Source organism: Capricornis sumatraensis, chromosome 23 (assembly GCF_032405125.1).
Source record: "Capricornis sumatraensis isolate serow.1 chromosome 23, serow.2, whole genome shotgun sequence".
Lineage (NCBI taxonomy): Eukaryota > Metazoa > Chordata > Mammalia > Artiodactyla > Bovidae > Capricornis > Capricornis sumatraensis.
In genome coordinates this window covers 16,670,574-16,696,566 of record NC_091091.1, presented here as the reverse complement: position 1 = coordinate 16,696,566, position 25,993 = coordinate 16,670,574, and the positions used below count along the sequence as shown (strand labels likewise).

Below are 25,993 nucleotides of genomic sequence, written 5' to 3'. Positions count from 1 at the left end.
AAAATGTAAAATTCAGTTCCTCAGTTGCATTAATCACATTTCAGGCATCCACTGGGTACATGTGCCTAGTGGCTGTCATAAGGGGCACACAGATATTCAGAATTCTGTCTTTCCCAGAAGATAGCGGTAATAATTTCAACCTTAAGAAACTCACAACCCTTTTCTCCTCAAAGGAGAATTTTTAGTTATCGTATTTTTATGTATAATAGTAACAATATGCAGGCTTCAAAATAGAATAGCTTGTAGGATGCCAACTAGAAAGTCTGAATAAAAACAGAAACCATGTGTTAGAAAACACTGAAAAACTGCTGATTAAAGTTGGTCTCCAGATTCCAGATGGAAGAAACTTGGAAAGGCAAATTGGCATCTGCGGTCAGTTTTTGACTGTGTACATATACAATTCTGAAATAGGAGGTGTTATGTAATTCTGTCTAGCAGAGGAAAGATGAACACTTTCTGGGAGAAGATACATATCACCTAAGACTGCGTTTTTTTTTTCTTATATTATATCTGAGATTAAGCCAAACTTTTTAGGCACAGAAAAGGCAGATGGATGAAGCTGGAGCCGATTATACAGAGTGAAGTAAGCCAGAAAGAAAAACACCAATACAGTATACTGACACATATATATGGAATTTAGAAAGATAGCAATGACGACCCTGTATGCAAGACAGGAAAAAAGACACAGCGGTGTATAACGGACTTTTGGACTCAGAGGGAGAGGGAGAGGGTGGGATGATTTGGGAGAATGGCATTCTATCATGTATACTATCATGTAAGAATTGAATCGCCAGTCTATGTCTGACGCAGGATACAGCATGCTTGGGGCTGGTGCATGGGGATGACCCACAGAGATGTTATGGGGAGGGAGGTGGGAGGGGGGTTCATGTTTGGGAACACATGTAAGAATTAAAGATTTTAAAATTAAATAATAAAAAAAAAATTAAAAAAAAAAAGAAAAGGCAGAACTAACTGAACACCCAAAAGAAATATATATACCTAATAAAAATATACCCACAGTATGGAAAATTTCCCACCTATTTTATGAAGCCAGCATTACCTTGATATCAGAAGTCTGACAAAAATTTTTTGAGAAAGTATAATTGTAGACCAGTCTCTTACAAATAAAAATACAAATGTCCTCAATAAAATGTAGCAAACCAAATTCAGCTTTTTATATACGAGAGAGACGGAGATGATAGAGGGAACAAAATATATACCATATAAACAAATGCAAAGAATCCATTTGATCAAATTATACACGCATTTGTGGAAAAAATTAGACAGGTTGTGAACAGCAAGGGAGAGGGAAAAATAGGGGGTTCCTAATCAATGGGCATAAAATGGTTGCCAAGGGTTTGGGGGAGAGAGGGATGAATGAACAGAGCACAGAGGATGTTTAGAGCTGTGAAACTACTCTATATAATACTACAATGATGGATACATATCATTAGACTCTTGCTCAAACTCACAGAATGTACAAGAGTGAACCCTAATGTAAATGATGAACTTTGGATGCTAATGATGGTCAATATATGCTCACCCATTGTAAAAAGTGTACCAGTGTGGTAGCGGATATTGATAATGGGTGAGGCAATGCATGTGTGGAGGCAGGAAGTATATGGGAAATCACTGTATCTTCAGCTGAAAATTGCTATGAACCTAAAACTGCTATAAAAAATAAAGTTTATCCCCCAAATCATACAAAAATAGGATTAGGAAGTATTTCCCTAATCAGTTTTTTTTTAATATTTACAAAAATGTACATAAAATATCATTGTCAATGATGAGATATATAACCCTCACCTCTTTCAGGATATCATAAATGAAACAACAGCCACTATCACCACCTTGTTCAATATTATCTTGAAATCCTGCCAGTGTGATAATGCAATAAAGTAAATCAAAGTCATGAGAATTGGAAAATAAAGAATAAAACAAATATTAAACCAGATGGCAGAATTGGGGTGTATATAGATATTACAAATAAATCTACAAACAAATTATTAACAATGATATATGAATTTGGAAAGGTTGTTAGATATAAGGGCATCAAGATAATAAAATCAATTATATTTCTATATACCAAAAAAATGGAAAAAGCAATTTTAAAATTATAAAATGTATAATAAGATCAAGAATATTTCTTATCTGAGAAAAACATAACAGATGTGCAAGTCACTGTACTAAAAACAAAACAGTATCAAAAAAATTAAAGAAAGCCCAAATTAACTGTATCTGTGAATTGAAAGCATCAACATGTCAAGATGTCAATTCCAAATTGATTTGATACTACCATGAAAAAAATCACAGCTGAATGTTTTGGGTAATTGACAAATGAATACTGAAATTTACCTGGAAATATAAACAGCTAAGGGTAGCCAAAACAATATTAAAGAAGCAGAACAAATTTGGGAGACTTAGCCAGATATCGAGAGCTGTCATAAAGATTTATAGCCACAAATTGGAAACAACACAAAACCCATCAAGCTGCCACATGTATGATTTTTCCAATTCTCTCATCTTGAGGACTGAAATCATACTGTGAATATGGGAACTTCAAGAGTGTTGAGGTCACTGCAAGAGAAACAATTTTACCTTGGGGATAACGTAGTTTCTGAATTTAACGTCACAGGTCACCGCGTGGGGCAGATTGGTGGGGACGAGGTCAATGTATCTCTGGATCTCGTGCACCACAGCATCCATGTATGGCATGTGGCTTCTGTCCTGCATGCAGGGGCTCCGATGTCTGCCGATCACACGGTCAATCTCTTCCTGGACTTTAGCTGATAAGACACAAGTAAGACTACTGGAAAAAAGAGGAAAACACATGCCACGCCACAATTTCATACCAAATCAGGGTGGCATAAAACTCTGTAAAGGTGTTCCAACATCGTTATAAACATCAATTATATGTCCAGAAGTACACCTAGACTTAGAGAGTTTTCATAATACAAGTACAAATGACACTCATACAAGCTAGGCTTTGAGATAAATCTGTGCACACCTATATATTAGCATGAAAAGTGAAAAAAGTGTTAGTCAGTCGTGTCTGACTCTTCCTGACCCTACGGACTAGTAGCCCACCAGGCTCCTCTGTCCATGGAATTCTCCAGGCAAGAATACTGGAGTGGATTGCCATGCCCTCCTCCAGGGGATCTTCCCAACCCTTGCCTCCTGCATCGCAGGCAGATTCTTTACCATCTGAGCCACCAAGGAAGCCTAGATATTAGCATGCATGTGTGCTAAGTCGTTTCAGTCATGTCCACCTCTTTGCAACCCTACAAACTGTAGCTCGCCAGGTTCCTCTGTCCATGGGATTCTCCCAGCAAGAATACTGGGGTGAGTTGCTATGCCCTCCTTCAGGGGCTCTTCTGGACACAGGGATCGAACCCTCTTCTCTTACATCTTCTGTATTGGCAAGCAGATTCATCACTAGCACCACCTGGGAAGCTCATATATTAGCATAGAGGATCATTAAAAAAAAATAGAAATGATGAAACACTTTAAACACAAACAGTATATTATTAACTCAAGAAATTTCTGTCATCACATGTAGGAGACAGGAAGAATAAAAGAAAAGCAGCCCCCGGCAAGGGCGGCAAAAGAAATTTATAATTATTGATAAACTGGATGCTATAAGGCATGAGACTCTTGGAACAAGTCCAGAGGGAACAGTTCATAATCTTGAAAACAAGATATGATCCTGGGGTCGGAAAACTGACCCCAGACTGTTTCTCAACTGGCGTCTCAGAGTCACATGTTTTACATATCTGGTGAAAAATCTATAGATAAAAATATTAGTCTTAGTTACTGATTTGTTATTGATTACTATTTCCTAATTCCTAAATGGTTAATGATCATTTTGTTCTTTGGCCCTGAAGGCCACATGATTTATAGTTTAACTCCCCACATATTCTTTCATTCATGGCTGAAAGTATAATAAAGCTGGCTTGGATTCAGTTTCGGCACCTTCACCTTGGAGTGGTGTTGGTCCCCTGATCCTCGCTTTTCTATGAATTCTTGTGTCTCGTTTCTCATTCTCTCACCATATCACGCTTTCGGAAACCCTGCTTGTTGAGCTGGTCTCGACAATCACAGAAAGAAAAACAGGTATCAGGTATTATTTTCATATCAAAATAATATACGATGTTTTAAAAATCAAATTCTATAACTGATGTATGTATGGCTTGCAATTGGATATGTATTGTGTGTGTGTTTATTTGCAACTTGAAATGCTATCTTATTTACTGTTTATAAAGGGAAAAATTTATTTTAGGTACAGTTCAGTTCAGTTCATTCACTCAGTCGTGTCTGACTCTTTGTGACCCCATGAACCCCAGCACACCAGGCTTCCCTGTCCATCACCAACTCCAGGAGTTCACCCAAACCCATGTCCATTGAGTCGGTGATGCCATCCAGCCATCTCATCCTCTGTCATCCCTTTCTCCTCCTGTCCTCAATCTTTCCCAGCATCAGGGTCTTTTCCAATGAGTCAGCTCTTCACATCAGGTGGCCTTTTAGGTACATTTTCTGTCTAAATAGCATATATCTTTTTCTAAATCTAACCTTTTAAAGCACTTCTCAGACTGAAAATTTTCTCAGGCTGTCTCACCAAATTTCTAGAATTTCTGCTATACTTCAACAATATAGCCCCCATCTTCCCTATCCTAGCATTATGATGTTGCATATTTAGAACAAGGAAAGATTTAGGTAAAAACATATCTACCATTCAAAACTTAAGAAAACTAACAGTCCATTGTAGGCCAATTTATGCTGGTTGTGCCTGCTGCAAATCCCTTCCTGTGAAGTCCAGATACTTCACCGGAATTTTTTATTGATGAAATCCATAGCTTTATTGCCTTTGCTACTGCTCATACTGTCTCTACTTTTCTCAGCAATCCTCCCTACTATACTTGTCGTACTTTCACCTTTTTGTTTTTTAAATATTTGGGCAGCTTATAGTGGGTGGCATAGAAATTTCAAAACTAAAGCTTCTCGAAGAGGAATTATAAGACAGAAGACCCAATATCTTCCCCGAAACTCACCCTGCCCACCATGTTATCATACCTGTGACCTCTGGGTGTTTCAGCAGCAGGAGGAGCCCATATCTCAGTGTGGTGCTTGTTGTCTGTGTCCCAGCGCCAAACAAATCAAACACAGATGCTATCAAGTTTTCAAAAGTAAACTCCATCTCTTGATTGTGCTTTTCCTAGAAGTTATTTGATGTAATTATCTGGTAGTTTGCCAGCATAAATAATTAAAATCAATCCAAAATAACACATACTGTTAGAAAGCTAAATAAACCTAGACACTCAAGTACAGTACTACAGCCACTGGCAAAGTGTGTGGACTGGGCTGATGCAGTCTTGATTTCCTACTCCTCATCCCTAGCTTGCCTAAAAACTTCATTCCAAGCCTTTTTTTCAGGTACACTGGTCAAGCAACCTACTTCTTACCAAAGAGCTTGCTGATGCCAGTTTCTCTCTTTCTGTCTTCATAGTCAAAACACAGATACAGACGTATAAGCAGTGTAGGTCATCATTTTGAAACATGAGTATCTGAGCGTGAAGATGAAACCTACATACTTAAATATGCTGAAGAAAAATGTAAGGCACTTAAGTTCAATGTACTTCATGGCTAGCCCTGGACTTCCCAACATAAGAGTCTCTGTGAATCCATTCTTTTTCTTTGTAATCTATTCGAGGATGTGCTGCTATGTTAGCTTTTGCACATTTTCAACTTCTTCGTGCGTCTTTAGTCAGAGTCCAGATAAAATGGTTTAAAAGGAAAAGAGAATTGCAAACTCTTGATTCTGGTTTATAACATTTTTCAAGATATGGCTCTAATTTGCTCATTTCTATCAATTAAGGTTGTGTTTGCCTACCAATAAAAAAAAATTAACAGTGGTTTAAAGAAATAGTGAGTTTATTTATCCCACATACAAAGACAAAATGGGGCCGGCCACTACTGTATTCCAAGATGTGAGGCAATAGGCAGCTTGGTGGAGAAAATGAGTGCAGATGCTCAGAATAAGGAATTGACTGAATAAAGCTCTCACAAATTGGAAGTTGGGAGAGTTAAAGCCCTTCACAAAGACAACTAAGGTGGGTTTAGAGGAGGGATATATGTGACACAAAATTGAAAATAAGAAAGGAAAAATCTGAAATACTGACTACAGAGGTCATGAACATACCAAAAATAGTCATTTCTTCCTATCCAGTCCTCTAGACTAGCATTAATTTAATAAGGCTCTTATAATCCCCAAGCGACCTGTGGCATGCCCAATATTATATAATCCAACACCATTAAGATAGACTTAACCCTATCACAGTTGTACCTGATAGATAAAAGTAGTTATCCCCATTGATAACATCAATTTCACACAGTTTCTAAGTTTGTCAACTCAAAATTACTCTGAGGCCAAGAAGGAGAGTAGAGTTCTTATAAATCATTATTGCTATTTCTATCTGTTCAAGTGAATTTGAAGAATCAATGGTTATGCACACATGGCCTATCAAAACTAAACTAGCCTATACAAAACCTTGCTGAAAGAAATTAAAGAAGACCTAAGTAAATGGAAATACATCCCATGTCCATCTATTGAAAGAATAGTTAAGATGGCATTACTCCCAAACTGACCTACAGATGCAACATGATCCATGTGAAAATGGATCAGATTCTACTAGGATGGCTAGAATCAAAAAGACAGATAATTAGAAGCACTGTCAAATATGTGAATAAACTGTAAGCTTCATATACTGCTGGTGAGTATATAAAATGGTGCAGTCAATTTTATGTGTAAGTTTTCTTCTAAGAGTTTTATAGCTTCAGTTCTTGCATTAAGACTTTAATCTGCCACACTTCCTTCGAAGGTTAAATACAAAGTTATCATCTGTCTGTGCTGTGCTGTTGTGTTCGACTCTTTGTGACTCCATGGACTACAGCCCACCAGGCTCCTCTGTCCTTGGAACTTCCCAGGCAAGAACACAGGAGTAGATTGCCATTTCCTATTCCAGGGGATCTTCCTGACCCAGGGATTGAACTCTCATCTCCTGTTTCTCTCGCACTGCCAGGTGGATTCTTTGCCACTGTGTGACCTGGGAAGCCCACCAACAATTCTATCACTAGGTATATACCCAAGAGAAATTAAAACATATGTGTATACAAAACTTGTGGGGCTTCCCAGGTGCTGCCAGTAGTAAAGAGTCTGCCTGCCGTTACAGCAGGGGTAAAAGATATGGGTTCAGTTCCTGGTTTGGGAAGATCCCCTGGAGGAGGCCATGGCAACCAACTCCAGGATTCTTGCCTGGAGAATCCATGGATAGAGGAGCTGACAGGCTACAGTCCACGGGGTCACAAAGAGTTGGACATGACTGAAGCAACTTAACAAATGCACACATACATAAAACTTGTACATAAATGTCCACAAACTCATCAAAACCAAAATAGAAGAAACCAAAATGTCCATCAACCAACAAACAGATATACAAAATGTGGTATATCCACGCATTTAATCATTTAAAGGAATGAAGTACTGATGTATGCTACATTATCAATGAACCCTGAAAGCATTAAGTGAAAGAAGCTAGACACGAAAGACACATTTTGTATAATTCCATTAATATGAAATGTCCAGAATAGCAAACTTCTAAAGATGAAAGATAGGTTAGTGAAACCTAGAACTGGGGGGATTGGGGAGGAATGAGGGTGACTCCAAAAGCATATAAGATTTCTTTTCAAGGTCATAAAAATATTCAGAAATTGATTGTGGTGGCAGTTGTTCAACTCTGTGAAAATACTGAATTGTATACTGAATGTGTGAGGGATATGGTATATAAATTATACTGAATAAAGATGCTATAAAAAAATAAATACGATAGTGAAGTCCAGAGAAACAATAAGGGTTTTAAACATAGCAATAAGGAAACAGCCACTGTTAAATGGAATACCAGACATCTTAGAGCCTCCTTAACCCAGGATTAGTGGAGAGACTTCTTGGCACAATGAGAATCCCTCAAATTATGTGAAAAATATCAGGAACTCATCTAGGTGCATCCTTCTAGGACAGTTTCCTTCCTCCTAATCAGATTCTCAAATCAACTGGGCCCCGCCCCAGAAAGACAAAAATCATTGCCCAAGCACCAGAGAAATCAGAGAGCAGATTTGCTTCTTCCTTCCTCCCGTTTCTTTAAGCCTCTCCATGCGCTTTCCTTCATTCTGTTCGAAACACATGATTTGAGCAGTCCAGTTCAAATCCATGAACAATTCTCCAAATGTCATCTTCATCAGCACTTTGGCTCCTTGCCATTTTAGCCTACTAACTGTTTTCTCATTTCTGCCCAGTGCTACAAAGTGGTTGAATAAAATAATGATGGCCTCAGATGAAGACATTTCTTTCTCCAGAATTAGTTTCTATAGTGCTTTTTACAGCTTTTACTGGATCCTGCCTTTCTGCAGTTCAAGAACAGCTTTACACCTACACAAATTTTTTGTGGCACCTATATTGCTTTGGACACAATTTCCAACTTGACCCTACCACTGATCATATTCACTATTAAAATTTACTATCTGAATTTTTCCTTCCTTAGTTGAACTTTTCAGATAACAAATTTGATCTTTTTACTGAGATTTCCCAGACAGTCCCTATAATTTGGCTCTCATCCTTTCTTCTAACTAAAACTAATATTTATAGATCTTTGATAATATGACAAGATAGACAGATTGATTTTATTTCAGAATCCTCTGCATTTCCATGATCCAGACTTTCATCAAGCCAAAGTCCAAAGAAATTAAAAATCTCATAGCTGGTCCTTGAGCTCCATTCTCATTGTACCAGTCATTCTACAGAACTCCCAGGATAATCTTCCCCAGTAATTATTTGCACTCTACTCTTGTTCTGGTTCATACATCTACCTGATAAAAATCAATATTTTTCATGCCAACTTTCACGTTTACTTGAAGGACACCAACCTCCAACTCTATATCTATCCAGAATTATTTTTGGTTACACTCAGTTAAGGCTTCTCTCTTCTATCCACCTAGTCTCTACCACAAACATCTCTGAACCTCTCATGACATCATTCTACCAACCTGAAATTCCCTCCCCGATGACTTATTGCAAATATTTGAAGATATACGTCAAGCTTCAGGACATACAAGAAACCCAAGCAGGCAAAACCCTTCCTTCTCACTCTCCCACATGCTATGTGAAATGATCACACCCACCTTCCTTTTACGGCTCAGTATTTTGTATTTCTCACTTGTCTGCACTTCCGTTTCACCTGAGATGTGTGTTCTCTTTCTTCTCATCTAGCCTGTTAGTACCCAACAGACAAGGTCCATGTATTCGTTATTTAACAATTCAATTTTAAATCTCCCATGATGCTCAATCTAGATTCATGCACAAATAGTACCCAAAGGGCTAATCAAGCATTTCTTCTCTAACCATTAAACATCCCTAATAGGTACAGAACAAGTTAATTAACCAAAAATTTCAGGCAAATAGATAACTAATCTGTCATCAACATTTTACCTGTTCCATTTTGATCAGGAAACAATCAATGAAGTCCCGAGGATTGTTAATGTCCAGAGTTGCTTGATGTTCTTTTACTTTCTCCAAAACATAGCTTCTTACATAAGCAAAATTTTTAAATACTTTGTTATGACTCCCTGGGAAATAGTCGATGAGAATAGGGAAACTGTTGCAGATCTTAAAGATTAAAAATATGTATTTATTAAATTAAAAATACATGTTGAAGACATATATACCATATGCCAACCCCTGGTTAGAAACTGAAGTAAATAAAAATGGTCTATATCTTCAGGGGGAGCTTTTTATATTGTACATATAAAATAATTCTTTATGCTGATAGAGGTATTTAAGGGAGAAAACTCTGACCAGGTGATAAAAGTTGACAGTAATTTCCCATATTCATACAACAACCTTGTATTATTAAAGCATTTTTATGTCAATTCTCTCTTTTTCTAAATTAATTCTTCTTTACAACCTTGAAATACAGAGTAAGATGAATTACTATGATGCACATTTTATAGATGAGGACAGAGGTTAAGGAAGTTTGGAAGTTTTATCATTCCAAGCCCAATCACCTGGTCAGCTAGGATACCAACTAAAGCATCAAACACCCCTGCCCTGGTCAGTGTTCCCGGAGGCATCTCTGTTCACAAACTTTCTTCCTCTCTGAAAGAGATATTCTCTTTCTTCCTAAAGTAGGATATTTCTGCTAAGTAATGTGATGAGGAAATCACTAAGTGTGATTGGAGGACAAGCCTGTGCACGATGGAAACCTTCCAGTAAGGGCCTGGATGTTCATTGAGTGCTGTGGGCATGCTTTTGGGCAGTCACCAAAGTACTTTATGGAAACTGGATTTTGGTAGGGTAGTGGAAAAAACCACTGGCCAGGGAGTCAAGAGTCTTGAATTCCAGCTTTATATTCAGCCTTTTCTTTTCTTTGTAAAATAAAGGCACAGCCACCTTTCCCAGATGTTTACTTTATGATGCTAAGGCAGGACTGTTACGTTTGAACATTCACTTAGAATAACATCAGCAAAAATGATGCCGTAGACAACTCAAAAGGCCTATCCCGCTTTTAAAAAGAGAAATTAAGCAAAAACTATCAGAATCAACTTGTCAGAACTCTAGAGCACCAAGGTTTACAGCAATCACATAAATGTTGAATCAAGGATAAGACAACTTAAAAACAGCAGAAAAGATCTGTTATTGTTTTTTCTCCTTGTCCCACCTCCTTCCTTGGCAGTGGCCTTAACAAGGGCAGCTTGTGGTACAGGAGCCTGGTTCCTCATTCTGGTGGTACCAGAGCAGACCTCACTAACAAATAACTGTGTATCTGTGTTCTAACCTGTCTGGGGCCGCCTAAGGCACTGACACAGGCACTTGTTTTTGTTTCATCTGACTTGGAACTTAGGGTGGAAACACAGTTCGGATGTCTCAAAGACCTGGCAAGATTAATGAAAAACCCACAGTTGCCTGGAGCAAAAGATTACAGTTAAGGTACACAACAGAGCACCAAACTCCAGAAAGAATAGCTGGGGAGGGAGTGCCTTTAAGAAATTAGGACATTCAAAAGCACCCATGTATACTGAGAAATTTAGAAAGCTATACACATGCCCAGGGCAGGACATCTGCTAAGAAAAGACCTAAGAAGAGACTAAGCCATCACCTCTGGCTGATCTCTAGGCTGAGTGCAAGTAACAAGCGAAGACCAAGGCAAAGTTGAAAATAACCTGGCTAAGAGATTCCCAGGCAGCTCAGTGGTAAGAGAACCCACCTGCCAATGCAAAAGTTCAGTCCCTGAGTCAGGAAGATTCCCTGGAGATGGAAATGGCAACCCACCACAGTATCCTTGGGATACTGGGAAATCCCTGGGAAAAGCCAGGATACTGGGAAAAGCCTGGGAAATCCCATGGACAAAGGAGCCTCACAGGTACAGTCCATGGGATCACAAAGAGTCGGACATGACTGAGCAACTAAGCACACAAGGACAAATCTAGGAGTCATTTCCTTCCCTTTATTTCCTCCCTTTCTCCCTTGCTTTTTTCCTCCCTTCCTCTCTATCTCCATCTCTTTGTCTCACCTTGCTTTTCTTAGGATCCTCACATTCAATGACATTGCTATCCACAGCCTCACAGATATGAAAACAAGCTATAGAGGGACAGGAGAGGACGGAGGGGCAATACAAGGGTAGTGAGGGGGAAAGGGGGTTTTATGGGATTCTATGAAATCTTGTGTGTGAAACTTCTGAAAATTGTAAAGCACTATAGAATTTAAAGAATATTTTATTCAATTTTTTTAAAAAAGAAAAAAAACCACCAAAAATCAAAAAACTCTATTCAAATACTAGCTGAACATAATAAGCTAAAGGAACAGAAATTTCAGCAACCACACTAGACAAAAAAAAGAGATTGTGCCAAAACAGTTTAGAAAAGTCACCAAATAAATGACTAGCTACAGCTTGCGAAAGTCAAACAAACAAACAGAAACTATATCAAACTAAAAAACAAAACGAAGAGGGGAAAATCGGATTCCCAGTTGCCACATTGTAATATCCAAAATGTTCAATTTTCAAACATTCTCTTCACAGCTTGGCCCATACTGAATTATGAACTTCTCAGAGAAAAGAACACAGATGACTTCTCGGGAAAAAAGGAGCATGACCTCACCTGTATCCATGGAGAGCTCACAATCCGGAGATTTTCATTAAATTTCTCTAGCAAGTTACGAAAATTCTGATCTGTATAATCAAACCGATTTTGGAAAATAATGGAGCAGATCACATTGCAGGGAGCACAGCCCAGCAAGAAAGTGGGATCACAGGGTGACCCTAAAGAATGGAAAAGATTTATAAAACACCGTTAAAATATAAATATAAAACTTTGCTGTGGATAACAGATAATTTTAGAATCTCTGAATCAACATCTACATAGAAATTCCCTTATCAGCAAAAATTTAAGTATGCTTAAAATACATCATTATTGCCTTTAACATGAATTGACCATACCATCCTTGTTTGTTTAACAGATCTTTTTTTTTAACTTTTTAGCTGGACTGCACAATTTAAGGGATCTTAGCTCAGCAACCACAAACTGAACCTGGGCCCATGGCAGAGAAAGGGCCCAGAATCCTAACCATTCAGTCAACAAGGAACTCCCCCATCCTAGTTTGTTTAATAACTTGTTTCCAAAATCTCCATTTACTTCACTGCCTTGAGCCAAATTGCTGGTTATTTTGAAGAATGGAAAAAAAATTTTAAGGTCCGGTTAAAAACAACAATTCAAGTTATCTATCAGTACAGAATCACATCTGTCTGGTAAGCTAGACAATTAAGCACTGATGTAAGAAGGAAAAAATATTTAGGAACCTGGGAACCTTTTATATATAATAAATAGTTGAAGGAATAACTGGTAGGATCAGGAAAGGAAGAGATTTAAGAGAGAAAGATTATGGAAAAATTCAGGTGTTTGATGGAACAATGAGTAAAAGTGAAAGTCATCCACACTGTATGAGAAGAAAAAGTAACACAAACAAACTGCAGACTCTAAGATTTGTTTGCCTAAAATAAATGTAAGAATTCTTGGGACTTCCCTGGTGGTCCAGTGGCTAAGACTCTGAGCTCCCAGTGCAGGGGGCCCAGGTTCGATCCCTGGTCGGGGAGCTGGATCCCACATGCTACAACTGGGACCCAGAGCAGCCAAATAAATAAATAAAATTTAAAAAAAATTCTTAATTTCAAACTTCAATCACAAAGCAAACAAGAAAGGTTAAAATGAAATGTCCATGTGTGCGACAACTAAAATCTGATTTTTAATCTTTCCTGTCACGTCACTGGAGAGGAAGATTTACAAAGCAGATAATTTGGAATCCAGACTGAAAATAAGATTCATTGTGGCAGTTCAGTTCAGTTCAGTTCAGTCGCTCAGTCCTGTCCGACTCTGCGACCCCATGAATCGCAGCACGCCAGGCCTCCCTGTCCATCACCAACTCCCGGAGTTCACTCAGACTCATGTCCATCGAGTCAGTGATGCCATCCAGCCATCTCATCCTCTGTTGTCCCCTTCTCCTCCTGCCCCCAATCCCTCCCAGCATCAGAGTCTTTTCCAATGTGACAAGGGCTTCATAAATCAGTACAGCTAGCAGTAGAGGTGAAAAATTACCCTAAGAGTTTTAATCCCAAATCCAGTTGTTTTAAAATGTACTTGGGTTTTTATTTTTATTCATATGATGAGGTCAACAGATCAGGAGATGATAGCCATAGGGAAGATAGTTTGTTCCCAAGAGGAGGGGTACACCACACAGGGTCACATGGGGAAGCACCAAGATTGGTCAGGAGAGAGCATGGAGCAGAGCTTTCACAGGGGTTTCATGGAAGAAATGAGCAAGGTGGGGTCAGTATGCTAACTAACCTTAGGACTGGATAGTTTGGATAATTTCCGAGGGCTCTAGGCAGTAGGGAGAAGGCAATGGCAACCCACTCCAGTACTCTTGCCTGGAGAATCCCATGGACGGAGGAGCCTAGCAGGTTAGAGCCCATGGGGTCTGGAAGAGTTGGACACTGCTGAGCAACTTCACTTTCACTTTTCACTTTCATGCATTGGAGGAGGAAATGGCAACCCACTCCAGTGTTCTTGCCTGGAGAATCCCAGGGACAGAGGAGGCTGGTGGGCTACTGTCTATGGGGTCGTACAGAGTCGAACACGACTGGAGTGACTTAGCAGTGGCAGCAGCAGCAGCTAGGCAGTAGGGATGGTCCCTGGTTGTCCCATAATGCCTTGGGTTGATTTAGGGTAGGGAGAATATTGGCTTGGTGTGTGAGGGTTTCATAAAGTAGGTATCCAGAGGGTATGGGCTCTGGATGGTTGGCTTGAAAATCAAAGACATGCTCATAGAAAAGATGTGATGCTCTATCTCGGGATTAACTAACCCTGGGAGAGGCAGTTGCTCCCCAGGTCTGCAAGGCCTTCCAAGATGTCAAAGTATCATAAAATATAGAAAATACAAAACAAGGGAAAGTGAAAGTCTCTGTCATGTCCAACTTTTTGCAATTTTTTGTATAGTCCATGGAATTCTCTAGGCCAAAATACTGGAGTGGGTAGCCTTTCCCTTCTCCAGGGAATCTTCCCAACCCAGGGATTGAACCCAAGTTTCCAACACTGCATGCAGATTCTTTACCAGTAGGGAGGGGAGATAAATGTAAAGAGAAAGTTGAAGTTGGAAGCAACTAATAAGGAAGGCAGGCTGAAATCTAAATAAATCATTTTATAATCTCATATTTATGTAAATTTTAGGATTATTCTAGAGCATCTATTTCTTAGAATTCATAAAACAATACTGTAATTTAGAAGCAACATTAAATAACTCAAGCTGATAATTTTAAAACAGTTGTTTACAAGGAAATCACAGTAGATGAGGCCTGCACTGAAGGATACCTAAATAAGTAAAACCATAGAAAAGTATCATTACTGGCTAGAACTGTAGGCAATGAGTGTCTGAAGAAACCCTCAGACATCTGAGTAAGGTTGACCATACAAATACAGGCCAATTAAGTGAAAGCACATGCCCTCCAGAGGGGCATGATGAATTCATTCCCACCGTGTCCACTTGACAAGTATTCCCTGATGAAATGTTCTGGAATAGATAACCCACACTGACACTATTGCTGTCTAACGCACACACACACACAAAAATGAGACTCAAAATCTCCTATCTTCATGACCTAATGATCTGAAAACAAAAATTTCAAAACAGAATAGGATTAAATGACCTTTAAAAAATCCACACTATATGCACCATCCTGGGTGTACACACACAACAAGCATAGATACACAAAGCCCTCTGGGCTCTCTCCTCTCTCTCTCTCTTCTCCATGGGAGGGCTGAAAGCCATGAACCATATGAAAGATGTGGCCGCCCCTGAAATGTTTCCAAGGGCGTCCCTGGAGAAGAGAGCGGTCTGCTGAGGTCAGAATTACAGAGCATAGACTCACCCACCGTTTGTTTTTCTCAACTCCTCCACCAGGCAGCGCGCTTCCTCCTGAACGCGGTCCTCTATGCTCCTCTTCCCCATCCCGAAATTCCGCAGGGTCATTAGGGAGAAGCGTCGGATCTCCTTCCATCTCTTCCCGTTGCTGAAGAGGATTCCTGCCAGGAAGGGAAACATAAACTGGGAGGGAGGCCCTAGAGAAGGAGGAGTGAGCTGACACTTGGCAGCCTCAGAGATAGACCAAGCTCTGCTGAGGGCTCTTCAAATTCCTCTTTTCCATTCTCCCCACGCCCATTACCAATGTTGGACACGTGCACATGCGCACCTACCATATCCTTTATTAACTCTTTGAGACATTGGGAGACTGCCTCTTCCAGAAAACTCTTCTCCCTGATCAATTAGGGCTTCTTTCACTGCTTCATATCCATGCAACACAACAGTGGGCCTCAAGCCGAAATACACTGTGAACACAGGGCCATAGGTGTTTGAGAGCTGGGAAATGGAAAGAAAATGCAAATATTAGCAAAAGAAGTCACAATTTGGTCTATTTTGCTCATGATTAAGACTGTTATTATCATCATATTGTTGATAATTTATTCTCCTACACATAACTACAAGCATTTCTGGATCTTATATATCAGTATTAGTTCAGTTGCTGTCATGTCCAACTCTTTGCGACCCCATGGACTGCAGCATGCCAGGCCTCCCTGTCCATCACCAACTCCCGGAGTTTACCCAAATTCCTGTCCATTGACTCGGTGATTCCATCCAATCATCTCATCCTCTGTAGTCCCCTTCGCCTCTCTACTTCAATCTTTTCCATCAGGGTCTTTTCCAATGAATCAGTTATTGGCATCAGTTGGCCAAAGTATTGGAGTTTCAGCTTCAGCATCAGTCCTTCCAACAAATATTTGGGACTGATTTCCTTTAGGATGGACTGGTTGGATCTCCTTGCAGTCCAAGGGACTCTCAAGAGTCTTCTCCAACACCACAGTTCACAAGCATCTGTTCTTTAGGGCTCAGCTTTCTTTATAGTCCAACTCTTACATCCATACATGATCACTGTAAAAACCATAGCTTTGACTAGGCAGACCTTTGCTGGCAAAGTAATGTCTCTGCTTTTGAATATGCTATCTAGGTTGGTCATGACTTTTCTTCCAAGCAGCAAGCATCTTTTATTTTTTTTTAATTTTTATTTTTACTTTATTTTGCTTTACAATACTGTATTGGTTTTGCCATCCATTGACATGAATGGCTGCAGTCACCATCTGCAGTGATTTTGGAGCCCCCCAAAATAAAATCTGTCACTGTTTCCACTGTTTCCCCATCTATTTGCCATGAAGTGATGGGACCAGATGCCATGATCTTAGTTTTCTGAATGTTGAGTTTTAAACCAACTTTTTCACTCTCCTCTTTCACTTTCATCAAAAGGCTTTTTAGCTCTTCTTCGCTTTCTGCAATAAGGGTGGTGTCATCTGCATACCTGAGGTTATCTGTATTTCTCCCAGCAATCTTGATTCCAGCTTGTGCTTCATCCAGTCCAGTGTTTCTCATGATGTACTCTGCATATAAGTTAACTAAGCAGGGTGACAATATGCAGCCTTGAGGTACTCTTTTACTCTAGTTCCATTTGGAACCAGTTTGTTGTTCCATGTCCAGTTCTAACTATTGCTTCTTGACCTGTATACAGGTTTCTCAGGAGGCAGGTCAGGTGGTCTGGTATTCCCATCTCTTTCAGAATTTTCCACAGTTGATTGTGATCCACACAGTCAAAGGCTTTGGCATAGTCAATAATGCAGAAGTAGATGTTTTCCTGGAACTCTCTTGTTTATTCAATGATCCAACGGATGTTGGCAATTTGATCTCTGGTTCCTCTGCCTTTTCTAAATCCATCTTGAACATCTGGAAGTTCACAGTTCACGTATGGCTTGAAGCCTGGCTTGGAAAGTTTTGAGCATTACTTTACTAGCCAGTGAGATGAGTGCAACTGTGAACTAGTTTGAGCATTCTTTAGCATTGCCTTTCTTTGGGATTTATAAGTATGATAATTCAACATCCATTCATGAGAAAAAAAAAGCACTCTCACTAAAGTGGGTATAGAGGAAACATATCTCAGCATAATAAAGCAGAAGACCTTAATAGACCTTTCTCCGAAGAAGCACCTACAGATGGCCAACATGCAATGAAAAGATTCTTTAAATCACTAACAATCAAAAAAAAAAAGTCACTAACAGTTAGAGAAATGAAAATTGAAACTACAGTGAGGTACCATTGTGGTTATCATCAAAATGTCTACAAGCACTAGATGCTGAAGTGGGTGTGGAGGAAAAGGAAGCTTCTTACACTGTTGGTGGGAGTGTAAGAGGTGTAAATTGGTGCAGCCACTAAGGAGAATAGTGTGGAAATTCCTTTAAAAACTAAAAATAAAACTACCATATAATCCAGCAATTTCACTCTTGGGTATATACCCAGAAAAAAAAAAAGAAAGAAAACTCTAATTCAAAAAGATAACGCATCCCTATGTTCACAACAGCACTACTTACAATAGCCAAGACATAGAAGCAACCCAAGTGCCCCTTAACAGATAAATGGCTGAAGTATATGTGGAATAAGCTTAGAGAACTAAGTCAGAAAAAGAAAAATACTACATGATATCGCTTATATAGAGAATCTTAAAAAATACAAATGAATCTATATACAAATTGTAAACAGACTCACAGACACAGAAAACAAATCTGTGGGTAACCAAAGTGGGTGAGGGACAAATTAAGGGTAAGAGATTAACAGATACAAAAACTATACAAGAGACAGAAAAGCAACAAGGCTTACTGTACAGCGCAGGGAATACATTCCATAACTTGTAACAGGCCACCACGGAGATGGCAGTGCCCATCACCGATTGGGCCATAAAGTGATTGCACTGCGGGGAGGCGCCAGTGGGAGCCTGGGACACCCGAACGGCGGTACCACTGAGCACAGGGTGCTGGAAGCGGATCAACTGCAAAGCAACGTGCTCGTCCTGCATCTGGAATCTCAGCCGAGGAGGCTGATCACCAGCAGCTCCTCACTAATGGACCACCAGCAGCTCCTCACTAATGGACCACCAGCAGCTTCTCTCTAATGGACCACCAGCAGCTTCTCTCTAATGCACCACCAGCAGCTCCGCACTAATGGACCACCAGCAGCTCTGAGGTGGCGGAAAACTCGGCCTGGCACCAGAAGCGTCACCTGGTAGACTTCCTAGTGGCAGTGGGCAGCCACTTCTAGGATCAAGCGTCCTAGATACATGCTGTGTACTTAGTTACTTCAGTCATGTGTGACTCTTTGCGACCCTATGGGCTGCAGCCCACCAGGCTCCTCTTTCCAGGGGATTATCCCAGCAAGAATACTACAGTGGATTGCCATGCCCTCCTCCAGGAGATCTTCTCCAGGAGATCTTCCCCACGCAGGGATCGAACTGGCATCTCCTGCATCTACTTCATTGCAGATGGATTCTTTACCACTGATTTACTGGGCAAGCCCCTGCATGCTTAAAGCAAACGCCTACCAAAGTGTCCCCGAGGGCAGCGGATGGTAATGGAAGGGGGAGTCAGTTTACATCACAGACAAGTAACAAATCCTCAGATTGTTTTAGTTGTTGGACGCCATATTAAGAATGGACGTTCTTTACTCAAAATAGGAAAAAGGGATTTCTACACTATAAAATGTCTTCAGCCATTAAGAAAACTCCTTTCAGTGGTTCAAACAAACGTATCCTTCATTCATTCTCAAGACAGACAAGCTTACAGTCTTCTTTTATGTAAATCAAACCACAGAGAAGGGAGTATAGCCTAGGACTCACAGGTAAGTAATTTCATTATTTATATAAGTTGGTTCTGTTCATGTAATAGTGGGATATTTTATTTCCTGATCCTTAAACACTAAGGGCTACCACAGAGAAGGATGATTTCCAGGGCTAATCTCTTTTAATAATTACTTTCCATTAAAACCTAAATGCTATTTTTTCTGTCCTGTTCTTCTTTCTGTTTTTGAAGACAAGAACAATGAAAAAGAGGCAGTATAAGAAACTGTGGGTACTTTTATATCAGGTGTATATCTCACTGGATTTTTTTGTTGTTTAGGAAGCTAATATAGTTCTCCTTAAAACAGGAGAAATGTTAAAGGAAGTCATAGTTGGCATTAGAAATTATGGTAGAAATATTAATAGTTTCTTTTCAAAGAAGAGAACAAAAGTCAGTACTTGACTTTTCAAGAAGTTTCTTATTCAGTTTTCCAGCCCCTTTCCTGGGTTCCATAGAATTAAATGTACTTCCTTTTTTTTTTTTTTTTGCTTAGTAAAAAATGTAGCAATGCTTTATAAATTTATAAACATTTAGTTTTAAGTTTCAAATTCTGTCCCCAGGCAGATTGCAATTTGAGATGAACTGAAAAGTAGCCAACAAGATAGAATAGAGGACAATTATATGCATCTATTGAAAGATAAACAGGGATAAAAAATTTTAGGTCAGATTTAAAGGGTTTGGAATCAAGACTTTAGTTAAATCAAGCTCTACATTCACTAGATAAGTTGATCCTCCAGAAATGTTTCTAAAACCTGAAAAATCAAAGTAAGCACCCCTTTTCCCCCTGAGGATCTAGTGAAACATAAACACGAAATGGTTTACAATCAGATTTGTTCTAGAAAATCTTACAGTCACCAAAGCATGGCTTTAGAGTTCAAATTCTAGGTGTTTTACTACCTGGGAATTACTTGGAACAAGTCACTATCTTCATATGCAGAAATGGAGATGTAATAGTACTTGAGTCAATTACAAAATTCTAACAGGAAAATAGTCAAAACTTTCATATAGTATAAGCTGTGTTGCTTATATTCCAAAGCAGATTTAAATGTTATATAGTTTACCCAGACTTTCCTCTGGGGTTAAAGTTAGAAAGAATTCGTTTGTTAACAAACTTCAATGTCGCTTCATACCAGCCATTTTACTTACATAGTTAGAACATACAAATATCTATTATAAATGCAGAGATCATCACTGCATTTCACAACTTCACTCAGTTTGAGGGCCAAAAACAGAAGGTTTTACTCTTTCCATACCTATCTTGCCTCTGTTTTGCTTTGTACAAGGTTTGTAGTAGTAACACATGTATTACCATAGTAAGTCACGTTTTCAATTTGAAATTTATTTCATACGCTACAGAAAGGTGCATTACAAGGCTTTTCCCCCTTACAAATTCAGAAAGCTAGAATAGAATGGTAGTCGTCTGACCTACCTGAACTAAGTCATCTGCTGTTTTTCAGTTGCTTAATCATGTCCGACTCTTTGTGACCGCATGGACTGCAGCATGCCAGCCTTCCCTATTCATCACTATCTCCTGTAGTTTGCTTAAACTCATGTCCATTGAGTTGGTGATGCCATTCAACCACCTCATCCTCTGTGTCCCCTTCTCCTCCTGCTCTTAATCTTTCCCAGCATTAGGGTCTTCTCCAGTGAGTTGGCTCTTCACAAGGTGGCCAAAGTATTGGAGTTTCAGCTTCAGCATCAGTCCTTCCAATGAATATTCATTGGAAGTAAGTCATGGATGACTATAATTTCAAAATTTATGTTTAATGATGGCAGAGTAATTTCAAAGTGTGCTAACAAACATTTTGGAAGCAGGTATTCTATGAAGATGGTACTACTTACTGACAGATTCAAAGTTGTACCATATCAGACTGAATCCGGTTTTTCTGTTTGAGACAGTTGCTGAGCCTATTGTTTCTTAGTAAATGGATATCTTTAGCTAAGTGTAGCAGTACAGTCATATTGTCTTGCCAGTAGTCCTTCATAAATGTCATAACTTTACAATTGTTAATATCTACAATATACAATTTATCTTAAATTTATGATGTAATTGATGTTAAGAACCACCTAGGGAATTTCAGTAAAATGTGTGTGTTCTAAACCTCAGTCCCAACCCCATGAAAACCTTTAGGAATATGTGTATGTATGTCCAGATGTTTTTCTTAAAATAATAAAGGCCCACTGTTATTTTCATTTAAAAATACTTTGTAATAATGTATAATGGAATATAAACTGCAAAAAAAAATAATTCATTAGTTTTCTGTATACCTGAAACTAATGCAATATTGTAAATCAACTGTACTTCATTAAAATGTTATAAAAGACAAAATATATCACCATCATATTTTGCCATGGCCTGAGCAATTGGTACTCAAATTATTACTCATTATCATATCAATACCCTGAGCTAGGTTTATTTACCTTGCTTTATAGATAAAAAGATTAAGGCTCAAAGACTCTCCTATTTATTTCTGGTGTCTCACAGTTAATAGAAGACCCAAATATCTTTTTTTAATTGAAGTATAGTTGCTTTACCGTGTTGTACCAATCTTTGCTGTACAGCAGAGTGACTTAGTTTTATACACATATAATTTTTAAATATTCTTTTATATTGTGGATTATCCCAGGAGATAGGATGTAGTTCCTTGGACTACACAGTAGGACCTTGTTGTATATCCATTCTAAGTATAATAGTTTGCATCTACCAATCCTAAACTCCCAGTCCATCCCTCCCCTACCCCCTCCCTCTCCCTTGGCAACAAGTCTGTCTATGTGAGTCTTGTTTCTGTTTTAAAGATAGGTTCGTTTGTGCCATATTTTAGATTCCACATATAAGTGAAATCATATGGTATTTGTCTTTCTCTTTCTGACTTATTTTATTTAGTATAATCTCTAGACTCATCCATGTTGCTGTAGTTCAGTTCAGTTCAGTCACTCAGTTGTGTCCGACTCTTTGCGACCCCATGAATCGAAGCACACCAGGCCTCCCTGTCCATCACCAACTCGTAGAACTCACATCCATCAAGGTGGTGATGCCATCCAGCCATTTCATCCTCTGTCGTCCCCTTCTCCTCCTGCACCCAATCCCTCCCAGCATCAAAGTCTTTTCAAATGAGTCAACTCTTCGCATGAGGTGGCTAAAGTACTGGAGTTTCAGCTTTACCATCATTTCTTCCAAAGAAATCCCAGGGCTGATCTCCTTCAGAATGGACTGGTTGGATCTCCTTGCAGTCCAAGGGACTCTCAAGAGTCTTCTCCAACACCACAGTTCAAAAGCATCAATCCTTTGGCGCTCAGCCTTCTTCACAGTCCAACTCTCACATCCATACATGACTACTGGAAAAGCCATAGCCTTGAATAGACGGACCTTAGTTGGCAAAGTAATGTCTCTGCTTTTGCTGTAGCAGATGGCCTTCATTTCCTCTCTTTTATGGCTGAGCAGTGTTCCATTGTATATATGTGGCATATCGTCCATTCTTCTGTCAATGGACATTTAGGTTTTTTCCATGTTTGGGCTGTTGTGAATAGTGCTTCTGTGAACATAGGGGTGCATGTATCTTTTTGAACTATAGTTTTTCTGGGTGTATCTCCAGGAGTGATTTGCTGGATCATATGGTTATTCTATTTTCAGCTTTCTGAGAACCCTCCATACTGTTTTCCATAGTGGCTGCACTAGTTTACATTCCTACCAACAGTGTAGGAATGTTCTCTTTTCTGTACATCCTCTCCAACATTTGTTATTTGTAGACGTTTTATTATTTAGGCCATTTGGACCAGTGTGAGATGATATCTCACTGTAGTTTTGATTTGCATTTCTCTAATGGTGATTTTGAACATCTTTTCATATGTCTATGGCCATCTGCATATTTTCTTTGGAGAAATTTTTACTAAAGAGAAGACCCAAATTTCAACGTGGCTTAGTCAACCTCTAGTGCCTAAGCCATTTATCGGTAACCCCTATGCCTACCTCAGAACCAATGTACAACTGAATGCTTCCAGATCACTTGTAAAGCTCATCCCATGGGAATTCTGACTCAGCAGTAATAAATACTAGAAATTACATTTTAAGAAGCCACCCTCAGTGATTCAAATGCCCAGCCCAGTTTCAGATCCGCTGCTATTACTGACAGGAAGCAAGCAAGCATCACAGAGTCAGTGCCAGGACACAAAGCAGCTCATGGAAGAACAATTGCTTTCATCTGGCCTTATGTCTTGCAGACAGCAGCTTTGTGCAGAATCCAAAAGGATTTTGTTACCACCCAGCTGGCTCTGAATAATGACTTTTTTCTTTCATTCACTCATACTTGTCCTGATCCCAAGCTATTTCCTTAACATCAGGCATAGTTCACTTCTTCACTGAAGTTAAATTGTCATAGTTATTCTGAACAAAACATGCAGTTTATATAAGTGATGACTTCTTGAATGACATCCCTAATCACAAAACACTTCCCTTATCATTTATCTTCAGCCAAAAATCATAGCAAATGTGGTGAAACAAAGAAGAAAAGCAATACTTCAATCTTTTGCCACATTATCATTTTGGTTCAGTTATACAGAGACCTAAATGTTTCTCTACTCAAGAAATGCTTTCCACTCTTCTTGACAATGACAGACAAAAAGTAATATTCCACAGGAGTATTTGCTTTAAAATGACATATTTTAGTAATTTTAAAATATTGTAATATACTTTAATATATATTTTTTAAACCAGATGTTCACTTACTTACCCTTTGCAAGTCCCTGGAGGAAAATAAAACCTACTTACATTGCTTAAGGATTTCCCAATGTTCTTAACATCTAGCTGTAGGATATTTCCAAGAATCGGGAGAGGAGTGGGGCCCGGCGGGAGCTTCCCTTTCCCAGAGCTCTGTTTCCAGAGTGAGAGGAGAAGCAGGCAGGAGAGGCAGAGCACGAGGACCACAGCCAGATCCATTGGCGCCTTCTCGTCTCACTCAGACGACTGTGAGCCTGAAACCTAAAGCTTTTATAACAGTCCCTGCTAATTCAACTTGGGCCTCTAACTCAGAAAGTGAACAGTCAGTTAGGTCTACTTTAATCTCTCTTTTGAAAGGACTTTAGCCCTGCGATAAAGATTAAAATATGGTGCTGTTTGTTTTGCTCTTGCCGTTTTTTTTTTGTTTGTTTGTTTGTTTTTAATGACCCATCTGAGCATTCCAGTTTAACAAGTCAGGGGTGGAACAACCTGGTGAGTTTTCTTTAAACACACCAGGAGGTTGATGACTAGTGAACTAATAAATGATTTAATCAAAAAGTTGCTCAACAGTCTGGATTCTCTGATTAGTAACCAGTTGAGAACTTATGACTTTGAGGGCAAACGTTGTACATTACAAGATGCTTATCCTTTAATGCTTTATCAAATACTAATATATTTGTCCTTGAAAATGAAAGCCTTTTGAAATATTTTACTGTACCATACTAACATTATAGCTTCTTAAACATAAACCAGGTAATATAACTCTTACATCTTGAAGGTCTAAAAATGTATCAAGTTCTTAGGTAAAAGTAGCTTTACACATTTTACCATTAAATTATCCTCCTCCTCCCCTCAAAAATATCACTAGAAGAAAAAATTTTTAATTTTTCTTTTTCAAATGGGGAAAGGGGAATTATTCATAGAGAACACGAGATGTGTCCAGTGTCCCACAGCTAATAAATGACAAAGCTGTTATTTGAACCAATTTTAATCTTTTAATCTTTATTTTCTTGGGCTCCAAAATCACTGCAGATAGTGACTGAGGCCATGAAATTAAAAGACAGTTACTGCTTGGAAGAAAAGCTATGACCAACCTAGACAGCATATTAAAAAGTAGACACCTCACTTTGCCAACAAAGGTCCATCTAGTCAAAGCTATGGTTTTTCCTATAGTCATGTATGGATGTGAGAGCTAAACTATAAAGAAAGCTGAGCGCCGAAGATGTGATGCTTTTGAACTGTGGTGTTGTTTTGAGAGTCCCTTGGACTGCAAGGAGATCCAACCAGTCCATCCTAAAGGAAATCAGTCCTGAATGTTTGTTGGAAGGACTGATGTTGAGGCTGAAACTCCAGTACTTTGGTACTCTAATACCTGATGCAAAGAAATGACTCATTGGAAAAGACCCTGATGTTGGGAAAGATTGAGGGCAGGAGGAGAAGGGGATGACAGAGAATGAGATGGTTGGAGGGCATCACCAATTCAATGGACATGAGTTTGAGTAATCTCCAGGAGTTGGTGATGGACAGGGAGGCCTGGCGTGCTGCAATCCATGGGGTCACAAAGAGTGAGACACGACTGAGCGACTGAACTAAACTGAACTGGTATTTGAACTAAGAGTCCTCTAATGCCCATTGTGGTACACCGTGGTTTACACCACAGCTGCCTCAAGAACAATTTTAGGAAAATGAAAAACCAAAGCCCCTAAATATTAGTTTCTCTGAACGCATACCCCAGTGGGTGTTCACAGAATAACAAGCTTACACTAAATAGATGCTCCTTATTTGATGCAAAGATCAAAGGATCTTGGTGTCTCGAGAGAAGACATAAAAGATAGGAATTTGCCCCTCTCCATCATTACCAAGGTGAAACTTGCTCAGGTACTAAGGAAAGGCAGTCTCACAAAACCGAGGGGTCGAGCC

General features: G+C 39.2%; 1 protein-coding gene across 2 annotated transcripts in view; it reads right to left on the bottom strand.

Moving 5' to 3' along the window:
• The window catches only part of LOC138070530 (cytochrome P450 2C18-like), a 33,150-nt gene extending 8,749 nt beyond the window's left edge, over positions 1 to 24,401 (bottom strand). The window contains exons 1-7 of one of the 2 annotated variants that reach the window (XM_068961786.1): positions 24,125 to 24,401; positions 15,847 to 16,009; positions 15,526 to 15,675; positions 12,202 to 12,362; positions 9,536 to 9,712; positions 5,071 to 5,212; positions 2,599 to 2,786 (exon numbers count right to left, since the gene is read on the bottom strand). In XM_068961786.1, the coding sequence (XP_068817887.1) occupies positions 2,599 to 2,786; positions 5,071 to 5,212; positions 9,536 to 9,712; positions 12,202 to 12,362; positions 15,526 to 15,675; positions 15,847 to 16,009; positions 24,125 to 24,292 (1,149 nt within the window). In that variant the 5' untranslated portion in view covers positions 24,293 to 24,401. The remainder of the gene's footprint in view (positions 1 to 2,598; positions 2,787 to 5,070; positions 5,213 to 9,535; positions 9,713 to 12,201; positions 12,363 to 15,525; positions 15,676 to 15,846; positions 16,010 to 24,124) is intronic. The other variant, XM_068961787.1, reaches the window with a different exon arrangement.
• Between the last annotated feature and the right edge of the window lie 1,592 nt (positions 24,402 to 25,993).